The 23,174-nt window shown below is 43.6% G+C and overlaps 1 protein-coding gene across 2 annotated transcripts in view; it reads left to right on the forward strand.

The window, feature by feature from the left end:
- Positions 1–12,462, forward strand: part of GHRHR (growth hormone releasing hormone receptor) — a 34,395-nt gene extending 21,933 nt beyond the window's left edge. For both annotated transcript variants that reach the window (XM_067470390.1, XM_067470389.1), the window contains 7 exons: positions 2,933–3,086; positions 3,341–3,401; positions 4,836–4,905; positions 6,260–6,351; positions 6,586–6,715; positions 7,744–7,785; positions 11,840–12,462. In XM_067470390.1, coding sequence (XP_067326491.1) covers positions 2,933–3,086; positions 3,341–3,401; positions 4,836–4,905; positions 6,260–6,351; positions 6,586–6,715; positions 7,744–7,785; positions 11,840–11,965 — 675 coding nt within the window. In that variant the 3' untranslated portion in view covers positions 11,966–12,462. The remainder of the gene's footprint in view (positions 1–2,932; positions 3,087–3,340; positions 3,402–4,835; positions 4,906–6,259; positions 6,352–6,585; positions 6,716–7,743; positions 7,786–11,839) is intronic.
- The last annotated feature ends 10,712 nt before the right edge of the window (positions 12,463–23,174 follow it).

Here is a 23,174-nt window from a genome sequence, read left to right on the forward strand (position 1 = left end):
TTGATGTAGTGACTGGTTGTGCCCGAGCAATGGCTGGGGCAGCTTCGGCAGGGGTCGGTGCTGCTGCGTCACCAGACGACACCTGAGCCTGGACCACTTGAGGTTGATCCCCTGGCGGTGGTGGGGGATCTTGTTCCCTCCCTCCGGATTCCGGTTGGCCAGGCTCGTCCCCAACACCTGTCGCGGCTGCACGGCTGGCCTCTAGAGCAGACATGCGAGAAAGAAGGTGTTTAAAGATCAGCTTTCTGCTTGCCCCCCGCGCCGGGCGCAGCCCCACCTCCCGTGGAGCCAACCCTCTTTCCCTTTCGAATCTTTCCATCCTGGCCATCAGAGCATTTAGCTCCTCAGCTGAGACGTCCTCCTCCTCCGAAGATGGTTCGTTGGGAGGGAGGGGACGCTTAGCCGGAGTCTTCTTGGCGGGTCCCTTTCCTTTAGGGCCGCCCACATTCTTCTTTGGCGCCATCCTGAAAGAGAATTGATGACAAACCCGTTATCCGAGAAACCGAATATTTAAGTCCACCCTGTGATCCCCTAATATCGTTTTAAAAGCCTGGTTTGCCAATATTGATCCAATCACATTTGCATGTATCATCAATGATACATCAGAAGCTGGGACAGACCACTGGGAGCTCACCCTAACTAACTGGAGTCCTCAATGAATATCAGGAGCTGGGACAAACCACTGGGAGCTCATCCCAAATCACTGGGGAAAGCTTGAGGACCCCTGGGCCACACAATTGGTCGGAATCCCACTCCCAACCCGGGCTAGCTTCGAACAGATGACCTTTTGGCCAGAGTGATCTTAAGGCAGCAGACACTCCGCCAGCTGCGCCACAACCCCGGTGCTCAATTCAATTTTTTTTTTTATTAACCATACTATCAACAGGCTATGAAAAAATTAGTTACTTTAGCCTCCCACACAAGGTGGTACCTTACTTTCCTACTTGACAGATGCAACTGTCTTTCGGGTTGCAAAGGTTGACAACAGGCTACACAATGACTGGACACCCACTCCAGCCCGGGCTGGCTTCGAACTCATGACCTTTGGTCGGAGTGATCTTAATGCAGCTGACACTCAGCCAGCTGCGCTACAATCACGGTGTAGAATCAGATAATATTTTTTTTATTTACTTATTATTATTATTTTATTCTGTCTCTCACTCCTCTCTCTCTCCAAAATATATATATATATATATTATAGTTCCACCACGGCCGAAAAACAAGATGGCGCCGCTTCTTTCACACAAAATGGCCGCCCCTACCATGTGGCCGAAAACGAAACTAAACACTGGAGGGGGGGGGGCAACACAGGGCCTGTAACTAGCCTGCAGCGCCATCTTTCTGCAAAAAACGCTACTTGATGCTCCATTCATCCCCACGCTAGGGCTGACAACGGAAGCTCATGAGGCTCCCCAACATTGAGCCCGCACATCTTGTGCAACGCGCTCAGCAGCTCCGTATTTCAACCCCCTGTACCACCAGGAGCCCCTGCATATACGCAGTGTCGAGTGGCAAGCCGGGGAGAGCTTAAGCTGCTCCCTGGAGGCCCACCGACCACGCGGGCCGGCAAAACCAAAGAAAAACGGGCCCACCGCCTGCCACCCCGCGCACAGGGCTGCCACGCGGCACGCTCCCACGGGCGCTCCAAGCGAGCGCCACACAGGCCCACCGCGCGCGGCACGGGCATGCCGGGCCACCGGCCCCGCCCGAAGCAGCGCCGAACGAAGCAGGCGGCCCGCGCCCAAAATGCCGGAAAGAGGAAGGGGGGGGGACAGCAAAGAGGCGAGACCCCTCTCCCACTCCCCGCACCCGCCGACCCCGGGGCAGCCCAGAAGAAACAAACGGCGAGGGGAGGGAGGCGCGCGAATCGCGCGCGACCATCCCCCCAAAACCAAACGCCAGGTAAACCCCAAAGGGGAGCGAGGCTGGGCACGGGGGGGGTGGAGGGGCAGCACAAGCCGGAGCGCAACTCTCCAACCCCCCTGCCCAGGCCCCAACAAAGAGCCAGCCTCCGGCCTCGGCCGAAGCGCCGAGGAGTCCACGAGGGGAAGAAGGGGAGGGGGGGTGGGAACATGCTCCCCCAAACCTGCCCAAAAGAGCCCCCGGGGGTGGAAGCAAAGCCCACCCCCCCCCCAGAGTCCCCGCTACCGACCTGAAGCGCCTCCTGGTCTCCACTATCTCGCCTTCGGTCGTCTTCTTTATCTCCTCACTCTCCTCTTGACTCGAAGAAATCTTCTCTCTTCTTCGCCTGCCTTCTCTTCTTTCCAGGGCCCCTGGTCCTGGCTCTTCTCTCTGCGTCCTTCTTCTCCAGCGTCCAGGCGAAGAATGCCTGGGAGGGGGCCTGGCCTGAACTCACAAGCCACGCCCCCGGATGTTCTGGAGGGTTCCAGCAGAACTCCTCCCTGCCTCGTGCGAGGCAGACAAATGTTTTTTCTCTCTCCCCATTTCATGGGGAGAGGAAAACTATTCCCAGTATTGGGAGGAGAGATGAAGTTGACATCTGAGCTGGGTTTTCTTTTTTCCTATGCTATTATTTGATATGAACTAGTACAGTAACTGGAAGGACCACTGAACTATCACTTCCATTGTTCTGGGTTCTTTGTGAAAGTTATTCCAGGTTCCATCACATTGTTGGTGCTCCATGATCTCCTCATGTGCAGAGTGGCTCTTTTCCTTGCTTTGCTCCCTTCCCAGCATAGATTATACCTGAAATCCTGGATTTATTTAAAAAATAAAAAATTGGGTAAGTCCAAATAACCCAGAACATTTTGGGGCAGTTGGGGGTAGGATTCCAATGATGATATCCAAAAATACTGTGGATGAGATAGATAGATAGATAGATAGATAGATAGATAGATAGATAGATATTGCAGAAAGCCATACTGGGCAAATGAACGGACTAATTCACATTTTCACTTTTCCTCTCCTGTAGACTGAATGCAAGATCTCTGTAGTTTTCAGCAATTATTTCACAATGGCCAATTTCATGTGGCTACTGGTCGAAGCTCTTCACCTCAATTGCCTGCTTCTCACATATATTCCCTATGGAAGAAAATATTTCTGGTGGCTTGTTCTCTTTGGTTGGGGTAAGCTTGTTTGTGTTCCAGATTTTTAAAAAATGCCCCTCCCTCTGTCTTTGTCTCTGAACAAATGAAAATTGTGCATTATCAGTAGCAAGGTATTGTTACCACAACTAAAAAAAAAAGTGGGAATATTCTTTGGCTGTATCCCAACCATTCCAGGCTGAAGTATGTTATGTATAACCTTGAAGCAAGTGCATGATTTTGAAGAAGTCCTGGATGGGGTGCATTGATAAACAATGCTCTTTTTGTTTCCGCAGGTGTGCCAACATTTTTTACCATACTGTGGGTATTGGTTAAGGTGCACTTTGAAGACACTCTGTGAGTAATGATTTCTTCTCAGTCCTAAAAAGGGTGTTGGTGGCACATGCTTGAAAGAGACTGGAAAGCATTTGAGTGCACATCTACACTGATCACTTAATCTGGTTAATAACTGGGGTGGCATACAGGGAGCACACAACTCCCATGTTACGCCAGCTCCACAGGCTGCCTGTTTGCTACCGGGCACAATTCAGCATGCTGGCTTTGGCCTATAAAGCCCTAAATGGCCCTGGCCCAGTTTACCTGTCTGAACGCATCTCCCTTTATGAACCACTGTGGAAACTAAGATCTTCTGGGGAGGCCCTGCTCTCGGTCTCGCCACCGTCACAGGCACGTTTGGCGGGCCTTCTCAGTGATTGCCCCCCAGTTATGGAACTCCCTTCCTGGCAATATTAGATCAGCCCCCTTCCTCCTGTCCTTCAGAAGGATGGTGAAGACCTGGCTGTGGGACCAAGCCTTTGGGGCAGTGCAATGAGGCAAAATTGTGTCCTGAGATGGTTTTTAAGCAACTGATTTTAATGTGAATATAAGTGATTTTAATGTTTTTATATATTTATGGTTTATGTCTCGGCATTGAATGTTTGCTGTATATATGTTGTGCTCTGCCCTGAGTCCCCTGTGTGGTGAGAAGGATGGAATATAAATGTTTTTAATTAATTAATTAATTAATTAATTAATAAGTCTGGAGTGAAACTAACCTAGAAGGAAGCAGTTTCATCATGCAGAGGATTACACTGGAAGTTCTGGAACTAGTTTGGGAGCCAGATTATGCTTAATGCACCACAGAGATTGGCTTCCAACTGTTTCCAGGATCCACAGGATCTGTCTATTAACAGCTATGGAGAATGCAAGATTTTTTTCAAGTCGCAACCATTTTTATGTACATGTGCGGATCAGCAGAGAAGTTCTGGTGTCTGCACACTGTGCACAGTATCACTTTGCGGTGTCACTTTCACCATACAATGTGGTTTATACTAGAGTGTGTTGATGTGCACTAAGGGCTGTATTTAAGAGTATCTCCCAACCTTGCTTATTCCAATTTATAAGGTTTAAAGTGTGCTTCAGCATGTGTCTATGGTGCATTAAATGATAAGTGTAGATGTGCCTAATGTTGCCTGTAACTCTCTTGGAATCACATGCATGTAGGTCTTTTAACCTTCATTGCAAAAGAGGATATCTGGTTCTCCTTGTGCAATGCCCCCCAATCCAATTCAAAAGCAAGTTTGCAATCTTTTAGCCATTTAGTGGGACAGATGCAGAATATCCAGGCAACAAGGAGAGAGAAAAAGCAATGATTTCCTATGTGTGCAGACGTACAACCCAATGTTCCCTGAGTAGGAAATGCCTTTCTCCAACCAGTATATCACCACATCACACTGGTATATGTTTACCTCAAAATGTATATGTGTCTGAACTGTGGAATTCTGTTTTCAGATGCTGGGATGTCTACCAAGGTTCTCCTTACTGGTGGCTTATCAAAGGGCCCATCATTGTTTCTGTTGGGGTATGTATAATTGTTTTAAAAAAAATCTATGGTAGGGGTTAATGACTTTAATAACAAGGCCAGTGTATATATGTGTATGCAAGATGATATGCAGACAAAAGAATGGAGTGTGTTCATAGTAGAGGTAGAAATGTTGTTTATTTGTTCAGTTGCTTCTGACTCTTCATGACCTTCTGGTCCAGTGCACGCTAGAGCTCCCTGTTGGCCATCACCACCCCCAGCTCCTTCAGAGTCAAGCCAGTCACTTATAGGATGCCATCCATCCATCTTGTCCTTGGTCGGCCCCTCTTCCTTTTTCCATCCATTTTCCCCAGCATCATTTTCCTCTCTAAGTGTTTATGTCTTCTCATGATGTGGCCAAAGGACTTCATATTTGCCTCTATTAACCTTCTCTCCAATGAGCAGTTGGGCCTTTTTTCCTGAAGGATGGACTGGTTGGATCTTCTCGCGGTCCAAGGCACTCTTAGCATTAGGTTCTTGTGGGTTTTTGTCTTTCCTTCCTTGTAATATTACTGGCTACCAGTATTAAAAAACTCTAAAATCACAACAGCAAAACAACAGAGAGGAAACAACCAGGCACATCTTAACACCTCTCAGCAAGAGATTTTCCCAGGCTCAGGCAGGCCTTCAAATGCTAATGAAGGTGGTCAGTTGAAACATTCACACCTAGCTCCAGCAGAGAAGAGCTCTTTGCCCCACCCCAGCCATTCCACAGATATATAAACCCATTGTCCTAATTCCAACAGACCTCACTACCTCTGAGGGTGCTTGCCATAGATGCAGGCGAAATGCCAGGAGAAATGCCTCTAGAACATGGCTCTATAGCCCGAAAAAACCCACAAGAACCTAGTGATTCCAGCCATGAATGCCTTCGACAATACACTCTTAGCATTTTCCTCCAACACCACAGTTCAAAAGTGTCTATCTTCCTTCACTCAGCCTTCCTTATGGTCCAGCTCTCACATCCATAGGTTACTATGGGGAATACCATTGCTTTAACTCTGCGGATCTTCGTTGCCAGTGTGATGTCTCTACTCTTCACTATTTTATCAAGATTGGTCATTGCTCTCCTCCCAAGAAGTAACGTTTCCCGATTTCTTGGCTGCAGTCTGTGTCTGCAGTTATCTTTGCACCTAGAAATACAAAGTCTGTCACGGCCTCCACGTGTTCTCCCTCTATTTGCCAGTTGTCAATCAGTCCTGTTGCCAGAATCTTGGGTTTATTTGGTTTTTAACTGCAAGCCAGTTTTTGCACTTTCTTCTTTCACCTTGAATAGAAGGCTCCTAGGCTCACTTTTGGTGTCTTTCTCTGTCTTTCTCACCATGAACACCACCATTATAAACCCATGGAACAGGTGAACTTTATTCTTTTCATCAACATCATCCGAATCCTGCTGAAAAAACTGGACCCAAGACAAATCAATTTCAACAACTCATCTCAATACAGGTAATTGAATCCAATTGACCTAAAGTTTGTGTCGCCCAATGTTTATCAGTAGATTAATGGAAGACCAATGGAAATGTTCCTACAATGTGTGGAAGTAATTTGAGCAATTTAGAAACAAACTTACCGCATGTGGATAGTTCGTCATTGGATCTCATGTTTTGGTCGCCATCTCGTGGCCATTATTACTAAAGGCACGACAGACATTCCCCATTTCCATTCCTTTCCTCGTTTTAGGCGTCTTTCCAAGTCAACTCTGCTCCTCATCCCATTGTTTGGGACTCACTACATCATCTTCAACTTTCTACCTGAATACACCAATGTGGAGTTCCGTCTTTACTTGGAGCTCTGTATTGGATCGTTCCAGGTAAAGTGTGATTTTTTTCTTACCTGAATTTTAACTTTTGTTTGATTATTAAAATACATATATGATTTTAAAAAGGTAAAGGTTTTCCCTTAACGTTAAGTCTAGTCGTGTCCAACTCTGGGAAGTGGTGCTCATCTCCCTTTCTAAGCCAAAGAGCTGGTGTTGTCTGTAGACACCTCCAAGGTTATGTGGCCTGCATGACTGCATGGAGCATCGTTACCTTCCTGCCAGAGCGATACCTATTAAAAACATTGGCATGTTTTTGAACTGCTAGGTTGGCAGAAGATGGGGTTAACAACAGGAGTCCCCCCCCCTTCCCCAGACTTGAGCCGCTGACAGCTCAACAGCTCAGCGGTTTAACCTGCTGCACCACTGGGTTATTTAATATTATCTATCTATCTATCTATCTATCTATCATCTATCTATCTATATAATTTATTTATATATTTATTTAACATTATGTATAATATATTTTTGTGTCCATGTGATTCAATGAATCAATGTATAATATACACTCTATAATTCTATATGTAATATCTATATACAGGTGGCCTTCTACATTTGTGGATTTAACTTTTTTTGGATTTGATTATATGTAAATTTGGCCTGATAGGTGTATTGTGACCAAATCTGATGTCAATTCATCCAATGGTTTTTTGAGTTATGTTAATCCCACAGACGAACATTACATTTTTATTTATATAGATATTCTAATGCAAAAATCATATCATATAGTATCTTTCATGAAAAAAGGTAAATATTAGTTTCCCCAGATCTCAGTAGTTGGAATCCAAGGTAGTAACCACCTTAATCTTGTCTTACTAAGATGAATTAATTGAGATTCAGTTATAAGAGATACAAGAAGGTCAAGCTTCTTGACCATTTTCAAAATATCCATACCCTAAATGAGCAAGGCATACAGTTTAGGATCCAAAAGAGCTGGAATTCAAGTAAACAATGCCAGAATGCCTGTTTGTTACATACATCATATTATTTAGTTATTGAGTATTTTCATTTATTCTTCTCAGGGCTTGATAGTCGCTATCCTATACTGTTTCCTAAATCAAGAGGTAAGGACATTATATTATTTTGCCTTCATTGTGATTTTCAACTGGATGAGAAACTTTGTCCAAAGAAAGGAAAGAAAATGATTCAAAAAGGCACCAGCAAAGCAAAATCTCATGATAACAAGACTGAGTCCTGAGACCATGAACACAAGAACTGCAATATAATCCAGACAAGCAAAAATGTAAGTTTCTTGGTTAAACAAAACGTTGCTCTGACAAATGTTTGGTCCCAAACACACTGTTTAATACCCTTTGCAAAACATGATGGCGTTTCTTTGGCCTCTGACCTCCTTCTTGTTAGCTATTCTTGTTAGCTATTTTCGATGGTATCTCCATGACCTTTAGAGAATGAAAGCTAGTTTTATCCAGTGTTCAAATGTGAAAACAAATTTGGGAAAGTCGGTAATTCCTTAGTGGAAGGGTGTTGTGACTCAGCTGGAACCACAGAGTGCCTCTGATGAGGATGATGGGATTCAGGTTCACAATCTGGTTCAAAATGTCCCAGTTATAATCAATGAGGAATGGGGTGTGGAAGTTCAGTTTCCCACAGCAAGAAATGAGTTTGTTGATACTGAAACTAGCCAGTAAATTGACTCAGAAAAGGAGAACAGATCTCAGCCTGATAATGAGCAGGAAGGCAAACTGGATAACACTAACAACAGACTGACCTTGACGAAATGGGAACTTTAGATCGTGCTGTCCGTTTGGGATTCAGAGTTCGAAGGAGTGTGAGAATAGCTAACAAGAAGGAGGTCAGAGGCCAAAGAAACGCCATCATGTTTTGCAAAGGGTATTAAACAGTGTGTTTGGGACCAAACATTTGTCAGAGCAACGTTTTGTTTAACCAAGAAACTTACATTTTTGCTTGTCTGGATTATATTGCAGTTCTTGTGTTCATGGTCTCAGGACTCAGTCTTGTTATCATGAGATTTTGCTTTGCTGTTGCCTTTTTGAATCATACTTCAAAGTGTTATTATGTATTGATCTTTGAGAGCATTACTTTTGCTTTTAAGAACTTTTTATCTTTTATTCTTTAATAAACTATAAAGATTTCTGTCTGTGTGCAGTTTGGTGTTTTCAGCAAGGTGAACCTACTCTGAGGTGTGACAAAGGGGTGTCATTCTGTAGTTTTTCCCCCATTATGTGATATTGCCATGTAGTGGTTGCGGAAAATATTGTTGTTTTGTTGAAGGCTTCCATGGCTGGAATCACTGGGTTGTGGTACTTTTTCCAGGCTATATAGCCATGTTCTAGAAGCATTCTCTCCTGATGTTTCGCCTGCATCTATGGCAGGCATCCTCAGAGGTTGTGAGGTCACCTCTGAGAATGCCTGCCATAGATGCAGGCGAAACATCAGGAGAGAATGCTTCTAGAACATGGCCATATAGCTCAAAAAACCTACAACAACCCAGTATTGTTGTTTCTCCTTCCTCTTGAATTTTTGCAGGTTGCTCTGGAGAAGAATGAGTAGAAACCACCAAATATGTGTCAGAATTTGAGGAGCAAAAAGAAGATGCTTCCCCTAAGATCTCTGGCTCTTCTGGGTTTCCTGAGCTGATATAACTTAGTCCTGAGCCATTGTTCAGTACCTGAACTTTAAATTAGACCCTAAAACAGTTCTAATGTCCGCATACATTTGAACCTCCACATTTGCAAATACGACTGATGCAGATTTGATTATTCATGGATTTGGTTGCAATGTTTTTCTAGGAATGCCTAGGTCCTCCAGTGTGACTATGGAAATTGACCATAGAGCCACGTGGAAGGATCTAAATATTCCTAGGGAAAAACAACCTCTCTATAAATCTCTAGGAGCATAGTTTCTAGGTCCAGGGAAGTAATGCTACCCCTCTATTCCGCCTTGGTTAGACCACATCTGGAATATTGTGTCCAATTCTGGGCACCACAATTCAAGAGAGATATTGACAAGCTGGAATGTGTCCAGAGGAGAGCGACTAAAATGATCAAGGGTCTGGAGAACAAGCCCTACGAGGAGAGGCTTAAGGAGCTTGGCATGTTTAGTCTGAAGAAGAGAAGGCTGAGAGGAGATATGATAGCCATGTATAAATATGTGAGAGGAAGCCACAGGGAGGAGGGAGCAAGCTTGTTTTCTGCTTCCCTGGAGACTAGGACGCGGAACCATGGCTTCAAACTACAAGAGAGGAGATTCCATCTGAACATGAGGAAGAACTTCCTGACTGTGAGAGCCATTCAGCAGTGGAACTCTCTGCCCCGGAGTGTGGTGGAGGCTCCTTCTTTGGAAGCTTTTAAACAGAGGCTGGATGGCCATCTGTCAGGGGTGATTTGAATGCAATATTCCTGCTTCTTGGCAGAATGGGGTTGGACTGAATGGCCCATGAGGTCTCTTCCAACTCTTTGATTCTATGACTCTGTGATTCCATGATTCTAGATCAGTGCAATTCTATGGTCAATTTTTGGCAATGGTTCTGTTCAACATCCTTATTAATCTAAGCCACCTTTATTAATGACTTAGATGAGGGGTTAGAAGGTATGATAATGAAGTTTGCAGATGACACCAAATTGGGAGGGATAGCCAATACTCCAGAAGACGGGAGCAGAATTCAAAACGATCTTAACAAATTGGAGAGATGATTGGCCAAAACTAACAAAATGAAGTTCAGTAAGGACAAAGGCAAGATACTTCACTTAGGCAGAAAACATGAAATGCAAAGATACAGACTGGGGGACAATGCCTGGCTCGACAGCAGGACCTGTGAAAATGATCTTGGCATCCTCGTGCATAGGAAGTTAAACATGAGCCAACAATGCGGCAGCTAAAAACACCAATAGGATTTTGGCTTGCATAAATAGGAGTATAGTGTTTAGATCAGGAGTCCTCAAACTTTTTAAACAGAGGGCCAGGTCGCAGTCCCTCAAACTGTTGGAGGGTCAGATTATAATTTGAAAAAAACAAACCATGAATTCCTACGCACACTGCACATATCTTATTTGTAGTGCAAAAAACACTTCAAATAAATACAATAATTAAAATCATCATCATCTTTAATTACTTATTAATCGCCCTCCATCCGAGATGCTCTAGGCGATTTACATAGCAGAAATTATACAGGATAAAACACATACATACAAATATTAATAAATTAACATGAATCAAATGAAGATGAAGAACAATTTTAACAAAAATAAACACATTATAATTTCAATGGGAAGTGTGGGCCTGCTTTGGCTGATGAGATAGGATTGTTGTTGTTGTTGTTGTTGTTGTTGTTGTGTGTTTTCAAGTAATTTCAGACTTAGGTTGACCCTGATTGAGGGCTGGGTAAATGACTTTGGCGGGCCATATCTGGCCCCTGGGCCTTAGTTTGAGGACCCCTGTTCTAGATCCAGGGAAGTCATGCTCTCCATGCTCTATTCCACCTTGGACAGACCACACCTGGAATCACACTGTGTCTAACTCTGGGTACCACAATTGAAAAGAGATGTTGACAAGCTGGAATGCGTCCAGAGGAGGGTGACTAAAATGACCAAGGGTCTGGAGAACAAGCCCTATGAGGAGCAGCTTAAGGAGCTGGGCATGTTTAGCCTGCAGAAGAGAAGACTGAGAGGAGACATGATGAGGGCCATGTATATATATGTGAGGGGAAGTCATAGGAAGGACAGAGCAGGCGTATTTTCTGCTGCCCTGGAGACTAGAACGAGGAATGATGGCTTCAAACCACAGGAAAGGAGATTCCACCTGAACATTACGAAGAACTTCCTAACTGTGAGAACTATTCAGAAGTGGAACTCTCTGCCCTGGACTGTGGTGGAGGCTCCTTCTTTGGAGGCTGTTAAACAGATGCTGGATGGCCATCTGTTGGGGGTGCCTTGAATGCAATTTTCCTGCTTCTTTGCAAAATGGGGTTGTTTGGGGCTGGATGGCCATCTGTTGGGAGTGCTTTGAATGTGATTTTCCTGCTTCTTGACAGGGGGTTGGACTGGATGGCCCATGAGGTCTCTTCCAACTGTATGATACTATGATTCTAACCTTGAATGATAACTTTCCAGTAAAAACATGTGTTATTTAACTTTCCAGGTTCAAGCTGAAATTTGTCGGAAATGGCGTGGCAACCGGCGTGGGCTGAAGACTGTTTGGAGGAAGAGGACAAGATGGACGATCCCATCAAGCTCTGGGATCAAAATGACGGCCTCTGTGTGCTAACCCACAAGGATGAAGAAAGGGTGAACTGGCAAGCATAGAGTGCCAGAAAAAAGCATATATTTTGCTCATTTTTACCATTGAATTTAGGACTGTTTGAAGCAACCATCTTCAACTTTTAAAGGTGCAACACTCATAGGACACACGTTTCTCAAATATCCTTCATGTAATTTCAGCCATTGTTTCCCCCACTTAGAATTAGCTAATTTTCTTGCTGGTACTGTTCCTTAAGAATGTTTTTCATTTGTCTTCATAAAAAAAAAAAACCACAAAAAGGAATACAGGTTGAGCATTCCTCATCCGGAATTCCAAAATCCAAGGCTCTGAAATGGTCCACATGGACATTGATTCCTTTCCTTTGGAGGGTTCAATCTATACAAATTTTGTTTCACGCACAAAGTTATTAAAAATATTGTATGAAATTTGATCTGTTAACTCCTGTATGTTATCTATTTAACAGATGGAGGTCCATGGACCATAATAAAGGTTGTTGTTATTGTCATTGTTGTTGTTGTTATTGTTGTATGAAATTACATTGCAGCTATGTGTATAAAGCAGTGTTTCTCAACCCTCCTAATGCCACGATCCCTCAATAGAGTTTTTCATGTTGTGGTGACCCTCAACCATAATGTTATTTTCGTTGCTACTTCGTAACTGTAATTTTGCTACTGTCATGAATTGCAATGTAAATATCTGATGTGCATGATATATTTTCATTCACTGGACCAAATTTGGCACAAATACGCAATATGCCCAAAATTGAATACTGGTGAGGTGTGGAGAGATTGATTTTGTCATTTGGAAGTTGTAGTTGCTGGGATTTATAGTTGACCTACCATTAAAGAGCATTCTGAATTCCACCAACAATGGAATTGAACCAAACGTGGCACACAGAACTCTCACAACCAACGGAAAATATTGGAAGGTTTTGGTGGGCAGTGACCTTGAGCTTTGGAGTTGTAGTTCACCCAGTATAAGTCTGCCCTGGGAGAAGTCTGTGATCATAGAATCATAAAATCATAGACTCATAGAGTTGGAAGAGACCTCATGGACCATCCAGTCCAACCCTCTGCCAAGAAGCAGGAAAATCGCATTCAAAGCACTCTCGACAGATGGCCATCCAACCTCTGTTTCAAAGTCTCCAAAGAAAGAGCCTCCACCACACTCTGGGGCAGAGAGTTCCACTGCTATACAGCTCTCACAGTTAGGAAGTTCTTCCTAATGTTCAGGTGGAGTCTCCTTTCCTGTAGTTGGAAGCCATTGTTCCATGTCCTAGTCTCCATGTCACATGTCCATCAGAAGTGTATTTCACACATGGATTAAATGCTCAGGCATTTCTATCTAACATTATGACCCATATTTATCTAGAATTTGATTTTTGCTGTTCCCACCACCCTGCACTTCCATTAAGTCTTGTGCGGAGGACCTACGGATTCCTAGTGAGGCATTATCTAGAAACCTCTTGGTCCTCCAATGCGACTCTTCTGGTGGAAGACTCCTTCCTTTGCTACAGAAGGAGAGGCAATCATTAATGATCCTTAGGAGGGCATTAGAGGTTAATGCACACTGGATTTTTATCTGCTATCACCAAAGCAAAGTGAATGCATATTTAATGGGTGGAAAGCCTTATGTTCATCACATGCATCCGCATTGTCTGGGGCCTTCTATAATGTCGGCAAATAAAGAGCATGAATTAATTCAGAGGCCTTGTCAGATTAAAACCTCAAGGCAATTAATGGTGTTCTAAAACCTGGCAAAAAAAAATGATCCTACTTCAGTTTGATCCCTTTCCCTCCGGACTGAGAGCCTGACATCATCGGAGCCATGAAGGAAACAATCTGAGTTTGGAAACATGTCTCCGGAGGGCTTTGGAGAGTGTCAGCTTTAAAATGCAACACAATTTGATTTGTATGTTGGAATGAGCATGGTTTTGCACCTCAGATCTCGAATGACAGACAGTGTAGTTTTTAATCGACTAAAAGGAAAAGAAATGCTCTAATTTTGCAGTGCACTGAAAAGAGAGTGAGTGGATGGGTTTGGCTGAATTTCACTTTAGCTGGGACCTGATTGATAGCCTTCATGCATTAGCCATGCGACCCAATTGTGTTATGAAGATTTCTCACAAGTAAAAGTGCATCTGCACTGTAGAATGAATGCAATCTGACACCTCTTTAACTGCATCCTATACCATGGAATCCTGGGAGTTGGAGTTTGGTAAGGCACCAACACTCTTTGGCAAAAGGTCTTTTCTTGGCAAACATCCCAAGAAAAAGATATGGCAGAATCCTGAAAAACAAACTTCTGAAGACAATGTATATGTATAAGAAACCTTCACATTAGATTTTGATGGTGCCTGTGCTGGCACAGCTGTGCCAGGAGATTTGCTTCCTTTTCTTGCACTGTTAGTTTGTTTGAATTCATTTGAGCCATGCATTTTGCAATTGGGTAGCTTTCCCCAGGTTGCAATCATAGGACCAATGACCTATCAATCATCGTTAGAGCCTTTAGATCCGTCCCTTTCCCCAGGTTTGGAGGGAAAGGGGGACTTTTAGTTCAGTCTCACAGTTTGGAGCCTTACAGCAGGACGTGTGGGCTTCTCTCTGTCCCACCTGCAAAAAGCTTCACTTCTTACAGCTTTTGCTGGGGGAAAAGGAAAACCTCTACAGCTTTGCTGGGGAAATACAGCCAGCTTTTGCTGGAAAATAAAGGAATGGATCCATGGTCTTCATGGGGCAAATCTACAGGACACCAGCTTGGCAGATCTACAGCAACCATTGCCTGGTAAGGGACCACTCGAGCTATACATAATGAAGCTTGGAGCCAGGAGTTGGGGCCTCACGCCAGCAGGGTAAAAAAAGATTGCCCAATGAGAGGTCAGAAGGTTTCCCTAAAGAAGATAGGAACAGTTTATCAAGCAGTTGCCTGTCCCTTGTTGGCAGATCGAGAAAGTTACTAGTTTTTCAAGATTATAAAGCATTTAATTCGTTTGTTCGAAGATTTAAGCCTTAATAAAGAACTTTGTCGAACCTATTTTGAGCCTCTACAGAACTTTGTGTTGGGAAACCTATGAGATCCTTTATCTGAGGCACCCCGGCGTCCTGTTGGGCATACAGAAAGCACGTCCTGTAAGCAGACATTGTCATAGGCCCAGCGCGCGACAGCACAGTGTCTAGACAGAAAATCATATCAAATCCGATACAATCTAGAATTTCATGAAGCGACAGGATACTCTGTAGTTTCCAAAGTAGGGAAAAGGTAGTGGATTTTTGGATGGATTTTACATGGTCAGTGAGGAACCGTATAATGCAGTTTAGTTGCATTGAACTGCATTATTTGGGTCTACACAACAGTTCAAACTGCATTATATGGCAGTGTAGATCCAGCCTTTGTTTGGATGTGGAGAAAAAACATATCTCCCTGTTTTCCTAGCAAAATATCTGTAATTAGTCCCAGGCTTTCAAATTAGATGACAATTTCCATCCAACAACTCATTCTTTCTCTCTGTCCATGACCCAGGATCAAGCTTTCAAGGATGGCTGATTTGGAGTTAATAATAACTTTGGATTAAAAGCATTAAACTCTTGGGAGTAATTGGCTGGCAAGGTCACTCTGGAGTGCCTCATAATAACAACCTGGCATACATGAGGATGGACTTGGGTCCTTCATTCAGAAAAATAATGGCAGCTCTTTGATCAAGAGGAAACGTGGTCGTCAGACCTCATCTGGTTGGCAGTGCTCAGAAGCATCTCTGATCATTTACATGAAATGCAATTCCATCAGCTCAATCTTCCCTGGGTGCATTTTCTACACTGCAGAATGAATGCAGTTTGACATCACTTTAACTGTTATGGGTCCATGTGATGAAATCCTTGGAGGTGTAGTTTGGTGAGCTGCCAGCCCTTCAATGGAGAAGGTGAAAGACCTTGCAAAACTACAACTTCCCATGATCCCCCAACATTGAACCGTGGCAGTTAAAAATGGTATCAAAAGTCCATTGTTTCTACGGTGCAGATGCACCCCAAGAATGTGAGAGGAGAAAGGTCTCGATTCCTTTTCAAATGCATATCATCACTACAAAGACCCTTATATATTTCATGAATTGTGTTCGTTGGACATTATGAAACAACCCGGTTATGTACATTCTGTTTACTCTAACCTGTTTCCATCATGGAAGATGTAACCTGTACTTCTTACCATAGGTTCAAGAAGCAAGTACTTGAATGTTTGGGTTGTTGTAGGTTTTTCCGGGTTATATGGCCATGTTCTAGAGGCATTTTCTCCTGACGTTTCACCTGCATCTATGGCAAGCATCCTCAGAGGTAGTGAGGTCTGTTGGAAGTAGGAAAATGGGTTTATATATCTGTGGAATGACCAGGGTGAGACAAAGGACTCTTGTCTGTTGGAGCTAGGTGTGAATGTTTCACCTGACCACCTTGATTAGCATTTGATGGCCTGGCAGTTGTTTGGTGTGGCTTGTTAGTGCCTGGGACAATCTTTTGTTTTGAGGCAATCTTTTGAGGTGATTAGATGTCCCTGATTGGTGCTGTGTTTGATGGTCCCTATGTAGACTGCAAGAGCGAGAACAAGCCACGAGAGTCAAGACAAAGATCCACCCAGAGGAAAAGTGTTCATCAAGGGGACCACTGACCGCATAGGGAAGCTGATGAGGAAACACAATATACAAACCATCTACAGACCCACCAAGAAAATCCAACAAATGCTACATTCAGCAAAGGACAAGAGGGATCCTCTCACCTCTGCAGGAGTCTACCGTATACCATGCAGCTGTGGACAAGTCTACATAGGGACCACCAAATGCAGCAGCATTGCCCAGACACGCATCAAGGAACATGAAAGGCACTGCAGACTAACTCAACCAGAGAAGTCAGCCATAGCAGAGCACCTGAGGAACCAACCTGGACACAGCAGATTATCTGAGAACACAGAAATGCTGGACCGCTCTCACAACCACCATCTCAGACTGCACAGAGAAGCCACTGAAATCCACAAGCATGTGAACAATTTCAACAGAAAGGAGGAAACCATGAAAATGAACAAAATCTGGCTACCAGTATTAAAAAAAACTCTAAAATTACAACAGCAAAACAGCAGAGAGTAAACAATCAGGGACATCTAATCACCTCTCAACAAAAGATTCCCCCAGGCACCGCCAAGCCATCAAATGCTAATTAAGGTGGTCAGGTGAAACATTCACACCTAGCTCCAACAGACAAGAGTTCTTTGTCCCACCCTCGTCATTACACAGATATATAAACCCATTTTCCTATTTCCAACAGACCTCACTACCTATGAGGATGCTTGCCATAGATGCATGCGAAACGTCAGGAGAAAATGCCTCTAGAACAGGGGTCAGGAACCTTCGGCTCTCCAGGTGTGGTGGACTTCAACTCCCACAATTCCTTGAGGCTCGGCATTCGCCCCAAAGGCTTACCTTGGCCCAACGAGGTTTGTTTGGCTCTACGTTACGCTCGTCTCTCCCCCTTTGCTGCCCGTCCTCCATGAAAAAGAGCCAAACAAACCTCGTTGGGCCAAGGTAAGCCTTTGGGGCGAATGCCGAGCCTCAAGGAATTGTGGGAGTTGAAGTCCACCACAGCTGGAGAGCCGAAGGTTCCCTATGCCTGCTCTAGAACATGGCCATATAACCCGGAAAAACCTACAACAATCCAGTGATTCCGGCCATGAAAGCCTTTGACAATACTTGAATGTTTGGTTTTAAAGATGAGTTGTTATTACAAGGCTTGGTCACGAGGTGGCAGGCAGAAGCTGGAAGTTACAGGAAATACTGTTTTTTTATATATTTGTTGGCTATGAAGCTGTCACTTGTTTGTGTCTTGTTTGTTAACACTTTGATGCAGCTTGAACTTGCAAAAACAAACAGAATGAACTGACTTCACTGATTATTCCGCAAAATGGATGGTGATCCAATGTGAATCCCAGTGACCATGTGAACCATGGTACAGTCTGTTTGGGTGCATTTACATTGCAGCATTTATGCAGCTCAATATCACTTTAGCTGCCATGATTCAATGTATCAAGATCCTGTGAGTTGCAGTTTTGCAAGGCCTTCAGAGTTTTCCTGGTGTCCAAAGTACAACTCCCAAGTTTCCACTGCATTGAACCATGGCAGTTACAAGTGGTTTCAAAGTGCATTAATTCCGCAGTGTAGATGCACCCCAAGAACATCTAAGACTAGATCCTTAAATCCCATTCCATTTAGGGATGATGATCAAGAAGTGAAGTAGGGCTGTCCAAACACGGAAAAAATTGTTTCTAAACTCGATTCGTTTTTAGGGGTTTTTTGCGTTTTGTTATTTAAAAGAATTCCGAAATTTTCCTTAAAAAAAGTTCGATATTTACGAAATTTCGGAAATCATAAAACAATTACGAAACAATTACGAATCGAATACGAATCGATTTGTTAATGGCGGCCGCGATCGCGCAATACGCTAAAAAAACTTCTGAAGCTTCCCTCTCCCTCTGTTGTTGACTGTTGGTGTGATAATTATATTTTTTTTCACTGAGAAAACAAACAGCAACCCTAAAACTTGCACCAGACATGCGGAAATAATAACGAAACAATAACGAAACAATAACGAATCAATAACGAAACAATTACGAAACGAATTGGAAAAATTCGTTTCGTTTTTTAGTTGCTCCTGAATGGTTCAATATCGCTTCGTTATAAAAAAAAATGAATTTTTAACGAATTACGAAATTACCAAACGAAACCGCCCAGCCCTAATGTGAAGCTATTTTTTTTTAACGAGAGGTGAAGAATTTGCTGGGGCTTGGACAAAGACAGAGTTACAACACCATATAAGAAATATCCTGACAGAAAGATCATGCTTCTTGAACAAGACATTAGCTTCCAGGAACTGAACCCATGACGTTCCGTAAGTTGAAACCATCTGGATATCATGGGGTGAGCAGAGTGGAGTCTTGAATTTTATGGACTGGAATCCAGCTGTGGAAAATGTGACTGGTTCAAATACACCTTCATTTCTCTGTCCATCAAATAACAATGACCAAGAAGTACCTTGTGCTGTTGTCATGGGAAACACAGTAAGGGTCCTGAAACACTTTGTGCATCGAAAGCGTTACATGAGCAGCAAATCTTTTTCCTACTTAGAGTGCAGTCTGCCCTTCTTTTCATATGAAAATGCACAAAGAACCACCACAGAGTTTGTGTTTGTGATTGTGCCATCCCACTTGAGATTACATTGGAGAAGAAAGCTGTCACAGGCAGCCTTTCTTCACAGAGGGTAGGTTTACACTGACCTACGATCCTGGGGCTAATCCGGAGTGGTGTACACCAGATTGGCCCTGGGATGGGTTATAACGCACAGTCTCCTGATGGCCACCTTAACTGTCCTCTCTCATTCTCTATATTGTGGAAGTCTCTGGTCACAACATGGATCTTACCATTCAGCTATTGGCTGGGGCAACAGGGCAATGAGAGAGGGGAACAGGGGAACCACTCCTCCTCTCTCTCATCCCTTTCCCAGTTGCCCAGTCACCCTGGCCAATGTCACTCCAGTCTACAGTCAATAAGTAGTGTTATTGAAACACCAGAACCCCCAAATAGATCCACAAATCCACAGCTCTGGTGGCACTCAGACATGGAGACCGCAAATGATCTTTCCCCCAGAAACTCAGCTCCAGGTGACTTCCAAGTGAGCTCGTCAAAGTTGCACCAAGCACCAGCACACACTCTGCTCACATTGGTATTGGCCAAGGTGAATAAAGCCTCTGATCCTTTACTTTAATCTGTCTGTGTCTCATTCGTTCTTTGGAACATGACACATCGGGCCCCAAACCCATAGTTCTTGTGGTAGCTGAAATCGCTCAACAATAGGACCATGCTGCTACCAGATACCATTGAGAAATGGAGAGCAGGAGGGATCAGTATGTACTTGAAAAGGCTGAATTTCCTCCCTTTGCTTTCTCCACTTCTGCCTCAAGCCAGAGAAGCCAGTTTTAAACTGGGGAAGGATGAATTTCCTCCCTTTGCTTTCCCCGCTTCTACCTCAAGCCAGAGAAGCCAGTTTTAAACCAGAGAAGAAAGGAATTTTCTATGCTTGCTTTCCCCTGCTCCTGGAGTAAAACAACTATTTTCAAAGTAAAGACCACCCAATGAAACAGGAAATACCACTTTCAAACCATTAACAAAAGGATTCGGAAGACTTGGAAGTTTCGAAAAGTTTTGAACATTTTTTTCCATGAAAATTGGAATTGACTTTAGAATCGAACCACTGATGCCCCCTACATCCGAAACGAGTTTTGAACCATTTTCTAAAATCAAACAAGCCTAATAGCTACTACAACCATATATTTTTCTAACCCCCTTTGGAAGCTGTCTGATTAGGGAACCATGTAAATGCATGATGTTAGGAATGTGGGAGATTAATGTTTGTCTAGGTCAAAGTGTTTGGAGTTGCAGAGACAGGTCATGCAACAAAGACAGACTTGCTTTTCCCAGAGAATTAGAGATAAGGAGCGAAAAAGCAGGTGCATGAGAAATGATGTTATGGGAGGAGTTTAGGCTTTTTAAGTGGTTCCTACTGGTACAATCTTTGTGAGAACAACACTGAGTTCAGGTGAAGAGCTCCCAATTCTTTAGGACCTATGTTCTTGGAATTCATGTATTTAAGTTTCTAAGCTGTTCTTGATTTTTAGTTCTTGTGTGGCATAGTGGGTCTACCTTGGATTCATGTTACTTTGTCCTTGGCAATTCTTGTGGATTGATTGTAAAGATTCTGTATGGCTAGATTTTTGGACTCTTGGATTTCATGGAAATAACCTTTTAGAACTTTGATTCTCTCTCTTGAATTTGCTTATTTTTATATACTCTTCTTTAAATAAGCTTTTATTGGACTACCTGGACAGCATGTGGTTTGTGGCAAAAAGAGATTTCAGGGCCCTAGTGCAACAGTAATTGCCATACAAGCTGTAGCCCAGAAAAAATAACTTTTCCAAGCTTTGATCAGGACCACACCATCATGTCCCAAAGGTCTTGTTATCTGAACATTAAATGAATGCCATTTTTGTTTTAGTCTGTTGTAATCAGCTCTTGCAAAAAGGTTGTTGGCTTCTTTTTGGATGATTTGTGAAAGGAAATGGGGAAGAAGAAAAGCTAGCCGCATATGAGTTGAGAATTAATCAAATTAAATCATGCTTTCTGCATCCATTGAAGAGATGGGGAGAAAGGGGAAGTCATTACAGTTCCAATAGTCTGTCCTTGATTAAAAGCTGCTCTTCAGTCTTTCCCTCTTGCACTCTCTTTCTGCTCTTCCCAAAGCTTTTAAAGCTCCGAGAGGGAAATTAAAACCCAGGCTGTAGTTAAAAGCTACTTACCGTTTGCAAGTGCACAACAGAAAAAGTGCACTTAGGAAATTAGGCCCATTAAGGATCGACAAAAAACAACAGGTGGGAAAGAGTTGAAAAAGGAGCATGGCCACCCCATTCATCCCAAAAGAGATAAATATGTGCAGATCTGTAATGTCAAGCTGGAAGGGGAGTGGTGAAGCCTAGCAGTGATGTGATTATTCACAGTCTGGTTGTTTCATCCTCTCATTCCATCTTGACTTTTTATGGAAGATGCTCATAATATCATGGGACGTGCTTCAGTTTCATTCCTGATGTTAGCCATATCCAATAAATGAGAGCAAAAGCAAAGGGAGAATCATACAATCATAGAATCAAAGAGTTGGAAGAGACCTCATGGGCCATCCAGTCCAACCCCCTGCCAAGAAGCAGGAATATTGCATTCAAATCACCCCTGACAAATGGCCATCCAACCTCTGTTTAAAAGCTTCCAAAGAAGGAGCCTCCACCACACTCCGGGGCAGAGAGTTCCACTGCTGAACGGCTCTCACAGTCAGGAAGTTCTTCCTCATGTTCAGATGGAATCTCCTTTCTTGTAGTTTGAAGCCATTGTTCCATTGTGTCCTAGTTTCCAAGGAAGCAGAAAACAAGCTTGCTCTCTCCTCCCTGAGGCTTCCTCTCACATATTTATACATGGCTATCATATCTCCTCTCAGCCTTCTCTTCTTCAGGCTAAACATGCCCAGCTCCTTAAGCTGCTCCTCATAGGGCTTGTTCTCCAGACCCTTGATCATTTTAGTCACCCTCCTCTGGACACATTCCAGCTTGTCAATATCTCTCTTGAATTGTGGTGCCCAGAATTGGACACAGTATTCCAGGTGTGGTCTAACCAAAGCAGAATAGAGCACGGGGAGCATTACAAAAGACACTATGCTCCTATTGATGGACAAAGACACTATGCTCCTATTGATGCAGGCCAAAATCCCATTGGCTTTTTTTGCCACCACATCACATTGTTGGCTCATGTTTAACTTGTTGTCCACAAGGAGTCCAAGATCTTTTTCACACGTACTGCTCTCGAGCCAGGCATTGTCCCCCATTCTGTATCTTTGCACTTCATTTTTCCTGCCAAAGTGGAGTATCTTTCATCTGTCTCCGTTGAACTTCATTTTGTTAGTTTTGGCCCATCTTTCTAATCTGCCACGATTGGTTTGAATCCTGCTCCTGTCCTCTGGAGTATTGGCTATCCCTCCCAATTTGGTGTTGTCTTCAAACTTGATGATCATGCCTTGATGATCCGCCAGGAAGTAGCAACCAATAGTGAACGGACCAAGACAGTGACATCTCCGGCCCAATCCCTGTTTGGATATCAGCAAGGACGCCAACAACTTAAATCAAGAAATTGTTTTCTAAGATCTACAGAGATGCTGGAACACCTCAGCGAGCGAGAGTCCAAAAGCGGCAGGCTAAAACCTGGAACCTCGACCCATGGCTGATACTGGACAAGAGACTCCCCTCTGGGCATACAGAAGACTGGGTGAATTGGAAGGTGTTGAACAGACAACACTCTGGCACCACGAGATGCAGAGTCAACCTTCAGAAATGGGGCTACAAAGTGGAATCCACAACATGCGAGTGTGGAGAAGAGCAAACCACAGACCACCTGCTGCAATGCAACCAGAGCCCTGTCACATGCACAATGGAGGACCTCAGCAACATTAGAGGCACTCCAAGTCGCCAGCTACTGGTCAAAGGACATTTAAGAGAATGCCAAGTTTGCAAACTTTGTGGGTTTTTTTAAAAAAAACAACAACAATGCAACTGTTTGGTTCACTCCTGATATGAAAAATAAACAACTTTCTGTCTG

Source organism: Anolis sagrei, chromosome 6, assembly GCF_037176765.1.
Source record: "Anolis sagrei isolate rAnoSag1 chromosome 6, rAnoSag1.mat, whole genome shotgun sequence".
Taxonomy (NCBI): domain Eukaryota; kingdom Metazoa; phylum Chordata; class Lepidosauria; order Squamata; family Dactyloidae; genus Anolis; species Anolis sagrei.